At 42.3% G+C, this 17,629-nt stretch overlaps 1 protein-coding gene across 1 annotated transcript in view; it reads left to right on the forward strand.

The window, feature by feature from the left end:
- The window catches only part of angpt1 (angiopoietin 1), a 54,713-nt gene that overhangs the window by 5,923 nt on the left and 31,161 nt on the right, over positions 1 to 17,629 (forward strand). Inside the window, exon 3 of the mRNA XM_031866388.1 lies at positions 16,895 to 17,050. Within this exon, the coding sequence (XP_031722248.1) occupies positions 16,895 to 17,050 (156 nt within the window). The remainder of the gene's footprint in view (positions 1 to 16,894; positions 17,051 to 17,629) is intronic.

Consider the following 17,629-nt stretch of genomic DNA (forward strand, 5'->3'; position numbering starts at 1 on the left):
TTACCAAAAGAAGTAATGGGTTTTTAAACAAAGCTCTACCCACAGGTAGTAAGTGGACAGATTGGTGTAATACGTCATTCTTTTTAATGCCTGTTACAAGGCTGCTGAGCTTTCGTTGAGCTGAAGGACTATGGGGTTCAGTCTCTTGTTGGAAACGGAGAATGGATTGGTTATTCGAGATAAAGAAAAGGTTGCATTGTTTAAGATGAAGCACACATCTCACAGCACATTTTGAGAGTATCCTTTCTACTTCTCTAATATGTCATGGAAGATGAACATTTTGGCCAAGATAGAAGTTTAGCAAGCCAAATTTGGTTTCTGGTGTTGGGAGTGAAAGTAATGGATCTTGTCATTTCAATCCTGGTGGAGACAGTAGAAAGTGGTTGAGAGCATGGTTTCAGGATGGCCTGTGCCAAACTAAGCTGTTGAACAAAGGGAGGGGGGGGGAGACTATCAACGGTGTCTCATCCCTGTGTAATTCCCATCATTCTGCCTCTCGACGAACATGACCGTGCTGCAATAACAGCGGTTTGAAAGGATATAGCGACATGTGTGCAGCAGCTTGTTTCCCTTCCATACTGGGAGTTCATACGAGAAAGGGTGAATACGTTTCTCTCCTTAGTGCTATCAGAGGGCCACACAGCATGCCTGGGGATGCAAGGAGAAAGCTATCTATTTTAGGGGTGACTGCCTCTATGAGTGTTTATTTTCACTGATAATGTGGGCCAAAATCAACAGTCGGATGATGCAGAAAGGCTAAGAAATGCTCAGAGGAATAAAAAGCTCTTCCTTCCTGACCCCGAAAACTTGTAAAAAGGAAACCATGGAAATTGCTGAAGGACACTACAATAACAGCTTCAAAAAAAAAAAGTTGTCTCGGCCGTACCAGCGCTATGACTAAAAGCAAAAAGGAAACAGAGCTCTCTGCTTAGCATGTCATGGGAATAGGGAGAAACATTACGGCCATGCCACAGTATTTCCACATGGATGTGAAAACGGAGCCCAACATTGTTAATGGGCCTGATTTTCAGGAAAAGGGGGCAATTAGTAGTTTTGTCACGCTCAATATGGCAAACCACTTTGTTTTGAGACCCCTCCTCTTTTTCCAGAAATCATATTTCAGTGCAGTCGGCGGCCCTAAACATGCTGTAAGTTTTGATATTGGGCAGGCAGGTTTTGTACACCTACGTCTCTTTAAAGCTCAATAAACGAAGACGTTTTTTCTCTCTGCGTCTTGAATCCGTCTAGTTTACCTTATTGCTGCTATAACGCAAGCATTTGGTTCCTTTTCCATCACTCATCGGAGTGAATCGCTCTCTGGTGGGCACTTTATAGGGGATTTATTTTGTTTTAATTATAAGGTTATACATTTGGCTAAATGCGCGCAGGATTTATGACATCCCTTCTGAAAACATTGTTGCTTGAAAGCTTGTAGCTTGGCACCCCCCGATGCATCTGTGAAATAAATTGAGAGCTTCCACTGATGGTTTGTGTTTCCGTGTGCCCTCGAGTACATTCATCCCCGTAATGTTGCAAATTTTTCTTCATTTGGTTTCCGAAGGTTTTATGAATGCCAGTACTCTGCAATGTGTCACTCGGGTATGGAAGTGATCTCTCTAACCTGCATTGATAGATTGTTTTAGGCTACTTGGAGGAAGCAAAACCCGCTATGCACCCAAAATTGACATATAAGCATTTCTTTTCCGTGGCTCCCTGTTGAATGTGAGTCCGATATTCACTCTCTTTTTAGCTCTGATTTTGGTCTCCACCAACTCTAGAGGGAAATATCTGACTTTTATGCTGCTAAATGTTCCACTATGTTCAACAGCTAGTTGCTCATTTTGTCCGTCTGTTGTCTGCTGCGATTTCCGATTTTTGCTGATTCCGATTTCCTTTCTTAACATTTGCAGTTTAGCTCCGTGCTGTTGGCAGACAAGCCGGCCACAGTGGTTACTCTGAGCAGCTTGCATGGGAATGAATTATAATATAATAAAGGTCTGATTAAGTTAGTAGTTCCAAATATTTTTAAGGTTGCTTCTCCAAAACTTATTGTGGACTCGCAGTTGTGAACTTTATGTCTTCTTCACTCACTGACACATGTTTTTTGTGTGTGGCTGTGGAATGACTGTCTCTTTCACGACGTCAAACATCATTGCTGATATTTTAAAAAAAATGGCACAAGCTGCCTGCTGTGATTTAAAAGACACTGACGAGAGCCATGAGAGTAAACCAAAACATTTCAACAAGCTGAACGACACTCAAATAGAGCTGAGAGGAACCGCACAGTCACCTGATAATCATCTGTGGGTTCCTAATTACAAGCCACCCCTTGCACACACACATGTGGTCATTTGATCTATTGTTAATATAAAGACACTGATTACAGCAGATTTAATGTATTGTGAATGTAAGTGCTCTGCAGTGATATTGACTGTGGCATTAAAATATTGTCTTTTAAAATGAGTGGAACAAGAGCAAGAGCTTTATTCTAAGGAATGAGTATAGATAATATTATTCCGGGCAGGCCAGTGGAAGTCATTTGTACTGAGAGTGTAAGTTATGGTCAGAAGAGCAGCCAAGAGCACAAGGTTCATGGCTGTATCTCTGCCACTGCTAAGGCTGAGTGATTGGGAGCCAAACATTAGATAGTAACAGGTTAGACGGAGCGAAACATTAGACATTACAGTCAATCTGAGCGCGCAGTATAACAGGCAAGTATTGTGGCGTTATCACGGGCTGCTCCAAATCACAACTGTGTTTGAACTTGTTTCAGTCCCAGAGCCGCCTGTTATCTTCGTTGTATTTTTTGCTTTATAATGACTCTTGATAAACAGAGCAGATGATAATATTACTCACCCGTATCTGCTGCTATTTGTTTTCCTCCAGGCTTTAGGTTCAGTCACGATGTGGCGCTGTAAATCAAGGTTTGATGGAGTTCGAGAGAACTGAAACGGCATGAAGAAACCAAACCGCGTTTGAGAATTTGAGCCGCTCGCAGTGGATACCGCAGGATGTCCACACAGTGGGAATTTACAGTAACGTGTCAGTCGCTGTTTTCCCCCCCCCCCCCCCCTGCTGTACTTTCAGGCAGGGAGCTGGAGAATAATCTGAATTCACTGCAAGTTGTAAATGCTCTCACTATTTTATGTTCATCAAATTTAGAAGTTTACTGTTAAGTTTCATCAACTCGTATATGTAAAAATCCTGTGAAGTCTGAAGTGGGGAGAAGAATTCCTGAAGCCTCCCCACATGCTGCCTCTGAGGACGACTCTCCCCGCAGCGTCTCTCTCACTCGCCCCGACAGATGTGGCTTTCTGAGTGGATGTCTTTGTCTGTCAACGCTGGGGAGCCTTCCAGAGGACAGAACCGGTCCACCTTTCTTTTTTTTTTTTGTTTTTAAGGAGTTCAGCCCCCGCGGATTTGGTGTTGCTACGATTTCAAACTGAAGGAAAACAAAAAGACGCGCAATCCGATAGTTGAACGAGATGCTTGAATCTGAAAAGTGAGGGCTGTAGAATCAATCTGAGTCGTTGGGAAAACTGATGACAGATAAAGGTGAAAAAAGAAAGAAAGTGATAGAGACAGGTACTGGGTGAAAAATAAACTGCTTCAGTCCCCCACAATGGGGGCTAGATAGATGTTCAAATAACTAATGGTTGGCTTCTCTATTTTTGTTTTCTTCTTGTGGTGCTGGGATAGCAGCCACTTGTTCTTAAAGCCTCCGTGTCGCATTACCTCACTTGTTTATTTAATCTCACTTGTCCTGTGGTGTGGGTGAGAGAGGAGAGTCGGTGGGTGAATATCGTGTGATGTATGAACTTGCAACGTGAGACCCACACATCGTTATGGTAGACAGTCTGGAACCCGTCTCTGTTTTCTGTGGGAGGTTTGAACAATTCAGGGCGCTAAGGTCTCGGTCTATCGGTCAAGTGTAAGCATTTTAAAGCTTTTGTAGTAAAGCTGCAAAATCAGGGAACGTTGGGATTTTCAACAGGATTACGGACGAAGATGAAATATTTTTATATTTCCTTTCTTCCAGGGGGGACGGGGCATTGGCAGGGGAAACACTGATATAGAAGCTGATATACACCCACAAATCTGCATATATGTTCCGATAACACACTCCCGATCCTGCTTTCGGAACTGTGTTTGCCTCGTCCGGGACCCGAGCCAGGCTTCTCACATTCAGCACCAGGGCCGGAGTTGGCACAGAAACCACAGACGTGACACAGTACAGCATGTTATGCGTCCCCTCCACTGTTCAAAAATAACACACTACAGAGCATGTCAAAAGTCCTCATAAAATCATTCTTTTCATCCTTCGTCCTCTCAGCTCGTTGCGCTTTTTGGTTGACGGCCCAGTCAGCGATGTCACAGCAGGTGATTAAGCTGATGGAAAACACCTGCTGCACCCCGTTTGTGTTGCATGCTTTGATGAAGATTTTCTTGCCTGATACCAATGTTGATGCCTGGAATAAGGGATTTAGCTTCTACCGGTAATGTATAAAATCAATATCCTCCTGATTGTGGTCACTCTTCAATAAGATAACATGAGGCTGTAACACATCAAGTATTCTGAGCCGCATAAATTACCTTGAACATAAAAAGTTGTTTTGACTTCAGTTTCCTTGATTTATCTTCAGGTTTCTGTTTCAAAAACTGTAACATTTTAAAGCAATACATGTCGATATTTGATACATGTTTTGGCATCCGTTGCCGCATTCATTGGCACACTTTACACTCTAAATGACAGGACCACTTAAACACGACTGGTGCAGATCAGTAGCTTGTTGACATCAAACGGTGTCATGAAATGGGCCTTCAGCAGACGAGATGTAAGTATTCTTCCTCGCTCAAGTTTTTTTGCCTTGACTCCCACATTGGTGGATGGAAAACCACAGTAAAGTATCCCTACACTTATCGCTCCTCCAAAACACAAGTGTATCACAGTAGCCCGCAGACCGGCCCAGAAATGTGCTGCCGTGCCTTGACCTCACAGGAAGTCGCTCATAAATCTCTCATTGATCGAACAGATGGATGTGCTTTTTTTTGGGGGTCTGCGTTTACAACCGAAATACAAATGCTTACAAATGGCTCTTGATGTTTATTGAAATTGACTTGTTAGCAGTGGTTGTGCCGACGGAGAGGCTAAATCTCCAGAGGCCTGCGTGTTTGTGGACTTCTGCATGTCTGTGGAGACGAATGTGTGTCACTCTAAATGTCCGTTTCTGCGCACGTGTTCGTGCACGACATCGTACTGATGGCCTGTAAAAGAATCAAATGCGATGTTACTTGCTCCGACTGAAAAGAGGCTGTAGCGTGCATCTGATGCATCATGTCTAGAATAGCACATGTCATACCAATGATACCCTTTCTGAACAATGTCGAAAACACACTTCCTGTCTTCAGTTACGTGTATGTCCTCACTCAACAGTGAGTGTACCAACACATTTTTTGCTTGATTCGTTTCCTTTATATTTAATAGTATACAGCTGAGGTCCTTGGGCTGTTAAGAAAGTTAACTTTTCAAAGTTCATTCTTGATCTAGGAAAACAAAGATCCATTAACCACCAGGTACTTTTAAAGGGCCAGAGTGTGTAGCATTTAGGGGGATCTGTTGGTATCGTTGTGTTTTTGTTACCTTCAAGGGAGGCGTTTATATCGAAACAAGGAGCGTGTTCTCTTCACAGAGTCTGCTGTGTTGCGCCGCCATGTTCCTACGGTAGCCCAGAACGGACAAACCAAACACTGGTTGTAGATAGGGGCCATTTATCTTTTTCACATTTCCGTGGCAGTCCACGTAGTTCTCTGCTTTAAAGCCAACATTTTTGAGTAGTTCAAAAATGACTTTGAATGGAAATCTAAACATCTACAATACCATGCCAACTGAGAAAAGAGCTTCTGCTGATGTAGAGCATGCCATTCAATCAAAAGCTCCGCTAAAGTGACACTGAAGTGAGATTTGAGAGTTATTTCCGCCGTACTCTACCCCCTGAAGTACGAGAGGCTAACAGGATGAGATCAGTTCCGTTCCGTCTGTGTTTGGTGAAGATATGCCTTGTTCATAAAAATGGTTTATGCTTTGGAGGTCTGTGGGAATTCCTGTGTGATGTGCGAGGATGTTTTGTTTTATTGTGTTGACATAATGATCCCAGCAGTTGGCTTTGATCATTTGAGCCATCCTCTTCTATCTACACACTCATCTGGTGCACTTTAGCTGAAGAAAGCTTAAAAATACACAGAAACCTGGGCACAGGAAAGACCAGGGGTTATATATCCAGTGCACCATGTGTCATCTATGCTTCTCTAAACCCTCCTATTCTTTCCTCCTGAGTTATTTTTGCATCATTTAGTATGCTGTAAATCACCGAAAAATGGAAAGCCCGACAAATTGCACGTTTCCCATGCTTGTTCCAACTGATTTTAGATGCGTGACTCACAAATATATTTATCCCGCGGCTTTGCTAGGAAGAGCTGTATCGCAGCAGACTACAAAGACGTGCTACACACGCGTTATCAGCTTTTTCATCCATCATCGGCTTTAAGGCCAGACAGCGGCAACTGTTTCTGATGTTGCGGCGGTTTGAAAAGTGTCTGTGAGCTGCGTTTTATCACGAACAGCAGCATCTGCTTTCCCCCTCTCCAACAGCCGCGGTGAACCGCAGGTCAGACTGAAACAGCTCCATCTGGAGATGTTAGTCTGGCTACCGCACCTCGTCTTCCTGCTCATCTCTTCTATTTGTTTAGATTGAGTGTCACTTCTGCATCACTTAAGGGGGGAATTTAGGCCTGCATGCACACACATTCCATACTGCCTTAATGTACCACCATCCATTCTTAAAAGTGCCTCATGTCTCCACTGATGTGATAAATAGCCCGGCGTCTGTTAGCCACCAGCAAAGCAACAGTGTGAGAGTGGAAAGTGACTCGTCGTGAGTAACATAATCTGGACCCGATGGCGATAGCGTCGATCCGTCTTTGGTGACAGAAGCAACGCGAAGCAGAGATTGTAAGAAAGAAGGGGGGGGGGGGGTAGATAACGCAGAGCATCAGACAGAGAAAGCGAGGAAAAACTGCGCGGCTGCGGTTGGAGTTTCACTGTGGTGATTGTAACCCTGGACGACTGCAGCGACGGTTTATAAACTCCGGAGTCCTCGCTTAATGGGATGTCGGGATGAAAGATAAACACGAACGTGACGTTGAAAGAAACAACCCCCGTCATTAAACGCCCATTCGTTTTGATTAGATGAGACACCCAGCTTTGAGAGATAGTGGTGCTGGCACACACAGACGCTGGAATCAGGGTTTTTCTTCCCCTGAAATGTTGCCCGGCTCGGAGGTTTTAATACATAACAGTAATGTTTCTGTCATGGCTGAGCTTGAAACAAAACATGTCCTTTTGCATCTTCTTCTGCAGCTTCTTGGCAGAGGAATCCCCCCCGCTGTGATGTTTAGAGGGTACTCTGGAATGCTATCTCAAGTATTTGGATGTAAACGCCTCCTCCGTGGGATGGAGGGTTTTTTGTGGTATCCCTGTGTGCTTCAGCAAAAGGGGCAGACTGACATGGCCTATTGCATTAACCACCAAAATACACCAAAATAAAAAAATCCATCGTCAGTGACATTCCTGCTCGGATGTGTCCCCGAGGACAAGTTCCCATGCAGGACAACCTGCGTCACGATGTCTACAGACTGCCCCTCTGCTGGTACTTGCTGTTTCAGACCTGAATGAGCAGGTCCCGGTTTGTTTGGTTGTTTGGGTTCCGTACACATTCCCATGCCTTGGGTGAGTGCAAGTACTTCCTCTCCCATACGGCCAGATACGCATAATTAATTAGATTAATTTTTGGGCCCACTTTGACATCAGAGAGCAGGATTGTAACTGGAGGATTTGTGAAAATATACATTCAGGCTTAAGTTGTACTTCGCTGTATTTATTTTCGTCCAACGTGGAATGAAACCACAAGACGTTGAGATGGTTTCGTCTGCTTGAGGTTTGAGTCAAACGTGAAATATATCGTTTAGTACAGTGTTTGAAGGTCAAATGGGTCCTTAAGTACTTTTCTCGGAGAACTACTGCTCCGTCCAAGGGGGGCTATAAACAATATTGTGACAGCTGTTCATCCAGTGGCTGCTATGCAATTATGTTGAAAGGATACAATATTTGATGTTGGTCATCTTACTGTACAGACATTACTCTTGTTCTGGATTAGGCCTACTCTAAGGACAATAGTATCAGTACTACACTTAAAGTACAATTCAAAGTTTTTCCGTAACTGGAAAACCAGACCAGCTTGCACTATTCTAATCCTTACACGCAAAAGTGTGACAATTTCTCAATTCTAAGATGCGCCGCAATTGGGACGTGAACATTTCTGCATTGATGCAGTGACACAGTTTGGTTTCATTTCAGTAAATTCTTTAAGTCTTTATTGTGTTTTGCTGTCATCTGCTTTCTGTCATGCTTCCTCCTCTGCTCTGATCTGTGTGTTTCTGGGTGGAACTTTTTCTTAGCTCTTTTTAAATAAAAAGGGAGTTCTCTTCCTTTTGTAATGACAAACTGATAATAATTAAAAGCTGAATTTATCAGATACCAGATCAAATTGATCCTGCTGACAGGTCACAGTCTCACCTTTAGCTGCAGAGCTACATTGGCTATGTCAATAAAATCGCTAAGAGGGTCTAAAAAGTTGCTGAATCTAGCGAGAAGAATTGAACGGTAGTTCCACAGACGGCTCCACCGGCTGCTCAGCTCCAGATTAACGTGAATAAAATATTAACGTGATGTACTTAACATATAACTGAGGAACCCTGACAACTGTTTATCGACTAGCCTTAGCTGTATGGTCAGTACTCGACTGCTGTCTAGCTAGAACATACAGGTAGCTGACGCCAGATGGTTTGACCGGCAGGATCATCACTCTGCTGGGCTTTGTGAGCAGCACAATCAAGTAATCCTCGCTAACTTTTTAAATATCAAAAGTGGCATTTCACTCCGAAGAAAGAAAAATACATCATTTGGCTGAGTGCACTTGACACCACCTCAAGTTGCACCATGTTTCATTTTGTAGTTTGGTTAACTCCCAAAATATGTGTTGATACAGCTTATAAAGTCTAACAAAACGGGAAGCCTGCTGACAGTTTTGACTCTGCCCTTGATTTAATTAAGTGCAAGGGTGTTGGAGGTTTTCTTTACAGGGGTTACTGTTGCAATGACTTTGGCATTAAAGCCTGTATAATAGATTTTAATGTTTTCATGTATGCTTTTTAAAACCCTTTTTTTTTAACAACCATACATTCCCCTACAGGGATTTAAAATAAAAGTTCCACATACCGTCCGTGACTTGAGCTTTATGTGCTGCTACTGGAATCAGGTTAAAGAGTAGAGTTATCGCTTTCTGGATCAACTGTGAAAATTCATTTCCGGAATGAAGTTTGAACGTAAAAACAAACAAGTGTCCACAGCATCGCACCAGTATCAATAACAGAAAAGTAAAAACATTTCTGTTGGATGTGCTCACGCGAGCTCCAGAGTGATTAACAACTCAAGTTCAAGGCAAAACATGCTGTCCGTCTCTTTTCTGATGCGAAGAGAAAGTCCATTCTTTCCAATACACAATGTCAAAACTTAATTTGTTTACCTCATTTGACGTTTGAGATGAATTGGCTTTCATCGTACATATTACAGACGTACAGAAGACCTTCTCTGATTCGTCTCGCTCTGAGGCTTGTAGTTAATCACTGAAGGTATGTCTTATAGACACAACACTGTCAGAGTACTTGATTTAAAAAGTCCTCAAGCTAGAAGCCACATTCACATGGTGTGATTTCTGCTGGTGATGATACGTCTTCATTTAGGACAAAGCTTGGCGTAAAAAAGACCAAATTTGTGTCTTGAGGGGAAAAGTGACAATAACATAAAAAGCTAACTGACACATTCATGTTTTGAAACATGTCATTTCTTTTTCCAAAGACGACTAAAAACAGAAACGGAACATCACGTCTCTTTTCAGTTCTCAGGGCCTTTATATTTTTGGATGTTTGACCTCATCCCAATAAACATTGAAATATCAAATTTGACTCAACTAGAGCCACATTTCTGCCAATGTGTGTTTCTAAATCATGATGTAGCACCACATTCTTCACATTTCACTCGGACTGTCTTGAAATCCAGCCTTGTTATTTCATTGTAGTTTTCTATTGTTCTAACTTAGTAAATTGGCCTCTTTCAAAGCTCATTAGTCATTTGAAAATGCAACACATCAAACTTTACCATCACATTTTCCACTCTGTTTTTACAGCTTGTGGTTCAGTACTGGATAATGATTAACAAGGCCGTGCAGGTTGCACGTATTTGACTAAATGAAAATGGAAAATCGATTAGGCCACAAAGATTTGTCCTCCGGTTAGACGTTCTGATTTGTTTTTCCACAGAAACAACCTTGACAATTCCTGACAACTCAACTTTTGGCTAAATATTCTCACTTTCTTTGATTGTCTGCCCTGTTGACAAACCATTGTGACAGAAAACGTTTGAAATGGTCCGCCTCTGATCCTGCCAAACGATTTTTGGGCACCTCCAAGTAAGCACAATGTTTTACCCAGTAATTTATACAGAGAAACAGTTGGTTTGTTTTTCAGATTGTGTACACAAGGCTCATAATGTCCTTGGAAATGCACAACCGAGAAAACGCAACTGACGTCAACACAACAGCGGCTTGACGGAAAGACAAAAGGACAGAACAGAAGAAAGAAAGATGTAAAAGGAGGGGAGAAAAGAGTCTTAGAAAGGCGGGGGGGTTGGCGGTAGCTGCGTTGTTTTTCAGATGGCAGTCGGTCTTTCTAGCCGAGTGACATCCAGATCAACAGTATTGGGACAGAGCAACAGAGATGAGGAAGGCGCTGGACCACCCACCTCACTGCAGACCCCCGTCTCTGATATTTGACCATTCGCTAAGCTACCCCTCACTGTTGCTACGGCTGCAGTCTTTCAGTCTTGCACACCACATATGCTATAGTCTATAGTGATGAAGATGGCAGATTTACTCCTCAAAATGTGTTTTTAATTTTGAAACAATGGGACCTTGATTTCAGATAACAGCCTAACAACTATTGATTCTGCCAAATGCAAATAAAACTGATGCTTTTATCAGCTGTATCTAACGAGGCACCAATTTGACTTTTTCAGTCCCGATACCAATACCTTGGCTTCAGATATGGGCTGATAAAGACAACCAATATGATACCAGTGTTTAGTTAAAAAGCTGAATGCCTCATTGCGTGAAAGTGTTCATTCTTTTATGGTTAAGGCAACATTAGGCTTGACATATACCGTACATTGTTTTCCTCCATTTGTTAAACCAAATGAGACAAATAAACACGTAAATATGAATTTACTGTATTGCACCAGCAACTTCATAAAAACAAATCCTCAAATTTCGTTCGATTTTCTTTGGCAAGATGCTTCTCCAGGTTGGTTTTGTTATATTTTGTAGCCAAAGAGATTGAGACAGCTGATTTGTTTGTTGTATCTCTCTCAGCTATGAGGTCAACCATCGTGCTGCTGACACATGACGTAGTACGAACGCGTGTAATCAGACGAAACATAAAAGTGAATTGAATCGATTGTGATATCCAATCCAGCTATTTGAGTCGGTATTGGCCCGATATCAGTATTGGATCAGTGCATTTCTAGCTGTGGCTACCTCGCTAATAAAGCTAAGCTAATGTTAGCGACATTTTAACGATTCCTGCTGAATCTTCTTAAAAATAGAAAAAGGACTAAATATGTACTTGATAGCTACATACATGATATTGTGCTAAAAGTGTCCTTAACGTGTTGTCTGTGGTTGCAGGAGCATACATTTCCTCAAATCCAATAAAGAGCAGAGCTGCTAATGTTAGCGTAATAGACATATTATAACACAAATATTTCATAGTGAATGTTGTAGTCGTGAATGGGGCTTTGTTTAGCATAACCTGTAACCTCACAAACTAATGTTCAGTTAATGTTGTTGTTTAGTTACGACGTACACATTGACCCTGAAAGCGACGCTTGATTGCTGGAGATGGTAAGCTAGTTAGCTTTATGCTAACAATTGCAGCTTACGTTAGACCAGATAAACACATGCTCTTTTGGGTTTTGGAAAGGCTAAAATAAGGCCCTTCAAACTTTTGCAAAGGGCTTCATTATATTGAGGGATCCTTTTCTTAGCATGTCAGGCCTGGAGTGCCTCGTAAAGATAGCTAAGCTGTGATTGGAGAACTGTAATTTTGGGGAGATGTTATAAGCAAAAGGACAGTTGATCAAACCTCCCATTTCATAGTCAAGTATGAGCTGCAATCTTGTCCACTAAGGCATAAATCACATCTGTTTGTTTGTTATATTTTCATCTGTCTTCCTGCAACTCTCTCTATTTCTCTCTCAACATTCTATAAGAGGAAGATAAATATGGCAGCAATTGAGTAAATGCCTGGATGTTGACCACCAGGGCGAAGGTGACAGAGGTCAACTGGGAGTTCATCCTGAGTTGTTACTCACCTGATCTTGACAGAGTTTAAGACAGAGAGTCTTAAAACTTTTTCATGGTGGATTAAAAAAACAAACAGGCCCGTGACTTAGTACGACAGCTTTCTGAGCTGCGCGCAGAGGTTGCCCGTATCTGTATTCTGGAGAGTGACAGGGCAGAGAGTCAGGGTAACACCTCCTAAAGCCCCACCAGGGTGAATTATAGGCCCAGGTCTCAAAGAGGGGGTGTCAAATTCACCCTTCATTGTCAGTGGGCGATAAGAAGGCGCGAGTGAATCCCCTGCCGTTCAGTCCAAGGTGGCTTGCTTTACCCCAGGAGGTGCTGATTTCGAGGGTGGGTGGCAGCGGGTGACGCCCCCCCAGCTCTAGTCCATTAAAGTGGTTTGAAGTGGATTCAGGCCTGAGCGTAAAGGATGCATCCCAGAGCCCCAGTAACACCGTCACGCCCCCCCCACCTCCACCCGACACCCCAGACAAGAGATAAGCAGAGATGTGACAGAGCTACAGCAGTAAGTGTTTTATACAGTCCAGACCCACAGTTTTCTGACTCTCACAGTCTCTCAGCTCCACCGCTGCTGCTGTTTAGAAAGAGATCAAGACCCCCTTTCAGAATGGCTAAATGGGAAATGTCAGAAAAGTGGTAAACATTTGCAGTAATCTGTAAAAATTATAGCAGGGAGTATCATCTTGAAGGATAATCCTGTTCTTGCCTCTCAAGAGATGGCAATTTAGCAGCTGCACCGTGATGATGTGCAGAAGATGTCGGGGATGTTAGCCCTGTGCCTTTTTTTTTTGCTTCCTGTGAACAGTTGTCCCTCCGTACAATGAACAGTCCCTTTGCTCTTAAAATCAAAAGGCATCCTGCTGCTGGTACACGCTTTATGCTATCCAGCTTGTCCTTTATGTTGTAGACAGCCCAAAGCAGCTCGTTTAGTGATTAAAAGCCAGTTGTACCTCATAAACTGTCTAAAGGGACCCGTCTGTACATGCAGTACGCTGCATCGTGAGGGTGCAGTTAAGGTACTAATGGATCGCCGTGGTTGTGATGGCAGGCAGCGTCGTTGGTCATGTCACAGGCAGTTCACACGAAGCCAGCCTGTGCCAAACACACCACCTTTAAACCTTTATGCCTCCGTGTTAAGTAGCACTCAGGGAAACATAAACGTGTGTTTATGCGACTCTCACTTAGCAAACAGTGATTTTGGGAAACCAGAGGCTAGATTTAGTAGTTTCTAAAAGCAGAGCCTGGTATTATTGCACCTTCTGGAATGTCCCCTATAAATCACACACACAAAAAAAAATATTTGATTCAAGTGGAGTTTCATTTGATCTTTCTTTCCAAAGTGGGAAATGTTCTCGCACAGAAGGGAATTGACAAAAGTTACAACTTTAAAAATTGCAAATTTCAAAGGGAGGCTGTAACTTTTGAATGAAGAAATAACACATTCTTTCTTAAACAAATGAAAAGCTTAATTTGGAAGCAACAAAACAAAACATTCCTGTCTTTAGTACACTCTGGTTTTGCAGCTACAACCTTATTTGGTCTGGTATGACCCATCGGCTTATGGTGGCTAATCTTGGCAAACTTTAGGTAAATATTTCTGTTCGACCACCATCAATCAGTGAATTTACTGACTTCTCTCCACTGTTACGGTGCGTATTTAGGATTACGCCAGAATTTTCACTTGTGGCCACAGTGGCTTCTTCATCATGCTTAGATGCTTACACCTGACTGTAAAGTTAAAGGTGACCCTTTTTTTTTTTTTTTTTTTTTAACCCTGAGGCTTACCAATCCATAAACATTTTAAGCCACGTTTTCTGCTCTGACACCTGTTTCTCGTCAAATTCCCATTCGTGAGAAAACTTTACGAGTATCGGACAAAATTCCCACTTGGTTTTGTTATTTCATTGACTTTTTGACTCTATCTCTTAATGAAAATGCACCATGAACTGAAATGAGCCTAAATTGGTTCCGGTTTCAGGTAAACTATAAATGGTTTAGTTACAATATATACTGGAAATAAATATGTCATTTGCATAGTAACCTCATGTCTTCGTAGAAAATAAAGCACCACAACCTTTGCATTCTCATCCTTCACTCAAATGTATTTCAACATTTGTTACTTTTGGTAGTCAGTGACTGGAAAAGAGCAGCATTTAACTGGAGCCATCGAAACCATTGAAATAGCCCCACACCCACAAAGACCCATTTTACGGCTTCCCGAGTGCTGATTTTACATGATTGGGCTTGTTTGCGTAATCTTGTTTCTCCTTGGTACTTTCCATTTATGACCCCCTCCAGATCCAGCCATGAGTAAGCCACATTCCCTACAACACAGACCATGAGGTGATTGCTGGGCTTTAGTTTTCTGTCTGCCGTTTGTCCCTTCGGTACCTTTTCTATCAAGGTGACTTACACTGTGTTAACTGCAGTGCAAAGCTGCTGCTGTAAGATGTATGAAGCAGGGAGGTTTATTAAACCGTGGCCTTAAAGGATGTAACAAACTACGCATCCACAGAGTTCAGAGATTTTACACTTCTATATGGACTAAAAAACATTTCCAAAAACAGTCATATTCTCTGGTTTATTATCAGGCAGAGTAATCCATCATTACCTGAGCTATGGGGATTCCAGGTCCCTCTGTTTTCTTTCCAATTCCTCAGGCCAGACTATTGGAGGTTATGTGGAAAGTGACACTTATATCAGCCGTTTGTAGTTCGCAGTTAGGGGAAGCGGTGTTATGCCTGAAATCCGGCCCGAAGAAAGGTTACATATCACTTTAGTATTGTTGCCAAGAGAGGATAATACACTGAAAAGCTAATTTCACTTGGCGGACCTGTGCAGATGACTGAGAGCTGCCTGTGTCTGTAGAAGAGCAGAGAGATCTATCGTTTCATTATCGATCAGCCTAGGGTTGATCGAAATGTTGCAATCCATCAATTCCCTATAAAAGCAGGGAAATGGCTACTTTTTCTGCTGGTGAATGTTTTACTAGAAACACAGGCCATATCCCCGGGCCTCAGGACTATCATAAGAGCATTGACGTGAACCTACAGAGATTCATTAAGACATGTGCTGTCACCGACTGCTTTTTGCGGAAGTGTATTTTTATTCCCAACAAAGCATTTTCCTCCAGCAGTTAAATTTGGCCCACAGTTACAGTACAGGACGGGGACCGTTGCTAAGGACACCAACACATGCGATGTTGTGCTGTTTGACTCTGATTTGTCTTGGCTGATGCATTCCTGAAACATGGCTGTTACACACCATAGATGAGCCAAAGAAAAACTGAAAATCTCCCCCACTGGCCGATTATTGAATCACCTCAGACTGTGTGTGGACACTTAAAATCCAATCAAGTCAAGAGTTATTTATAAAACAAACGAATGTCAGTAACCATACTCCTACAAATCACTCACAATTCAACCAGTTCCGCACAACGGGATTGGATGATACCTTCGATGAATCAACCTCATTACGGGAAAAAAATAGCATCATTTTTGAGTCTCAGTAAAGGAAAGGAAAGTAAATCAACGATTCCCTGGGAGGCAAATTATATAAATAATCCGAGCACAGTACACAGACGGTCAACATAGTTAATCCATATGAAGAATCGTATCCAACACAAACCTCCATCTTTGTTTGGTCATTTGTTTGCGTTTGGGGATAAGGATGAAAGAGTTCTTCACAGATGCGCTTCAGTGGATATCTGTTCATCTCTGCCTCTTCCATCCAAAGCTAACCACCTACATCTGGCTGTGCCCACATGACTAAACCCATTCTTCACTTGAGAGCCAATCAAAATTGTCCATTTCTTCAGATGTAGGCAACATAAGAAACCCTTTTTTCCCCAGTATTAAAAATCTAGTCAAAGAATTTTGTATCTTGATTGAGGTACATTATAAGGCCTCCTTAAAACGTGCTATTAGTGTGAATGTGTAAGAGAACAAGTGGGGACAAGAACAATGCCTCAAAAACATCGGTGTAGCCAGCTCATTTATTTCTTAAAGTTGAAAACTGCCTGATGTCAGTGAACCAGTGTAAACCACCTTTTTACCATTGTACTGCGCTGTGATCACAGACACAGGGTTGAAGATCAGTTCAGTCTAGTGCCTCATTAACAGGCCAGTGGGAACGGTTATATCAGCTGTGCATCAGAGGCTAATGTGGCATCTGAGTTACAATGTCTCGACATTGATCTGAAGCTAAAATCGAGCCATTAAGGTTCCATGATTCTATTTTTTTTAAATATTCCAGCATTAACATCAATGAGGCAAACCTATACGTATACTGTGTTCTGTTCTCTTCTGCATGTCTCTGATCTCCAATGCAACCTTTTTTCTTTTTCTTTTTTTTGGGTGCAGATTGAGAACTACATCAAAGAGAGCATGAAGACAGAGATGGCTCAGCTGCAGCAGACTGCCGTCCACAACCACACAGCAGCCATGTTGGAAATGGGCACCAACCTCCTTTCTCAGACGGCCGAACAGACGCGCAAGCTAACTAACGTCGAGACGCAGGTAACGCCTTCGAAAATCACACACACACACACTCGAGATAATGCTCTCGAACATGCAGATGTGTCCCATTAAACTCTCTCTTTATGTCTTTCCCATGCACACACACACACACACACACACATACCGAGAGGATCCATCTTAAGCACCATTAACTCAACTATTCCATGTTCAACTGCCCCAAAAAGGTTACAGAGCAGTGGCCAAAGACAATACCGATGCTATATAAATGCCGACCCCTTCTTTGACTCATTTGGCTCAGGTTCCGTCTAGTGTTTGTATGGAGGAGTTTGAGGAGGAGGTGATGGAAAGTTTTAAAGTGAGTGGCGGGTAATTTTAGCTGCAGCACTAAAAAGATAACTGTTTGCAAAGTAAAACAAAATAAAAACGCTAATCATAGCAGAGATGAATATCTCCTAAGTATTACCATATGTTGGGTGAACACTTGACAAAATGAAAACAAAGTTGATGGTTTATATTTTTACTCCAGTGTCTAGAAAGCCTTAAATACAGCCTTTTGCGTTAAAGGCTTAAACTTAAAGGTTTGTTGCACATGTGCATGATATTAGCTAGTGATACTAC

The sequence above is a fragment of the Anarrhichthys ocellatus genome, unplaced genomic scaffold (genome assembly GCF_004355925.1).
Source record: "Anarrhichthys ocellatus isolate YVR2014 unplaced genomic scaffold, GSC_Weel_1.0 scaffold35, whole genome shotgun sequence".
Lineage (NCBI taxonomy): Eukaryota > Metazoa > Chordata > Actinopteri > Perciformes > Anarhichadidae > Anarrhichthys > Anarrhichthys ocellatus.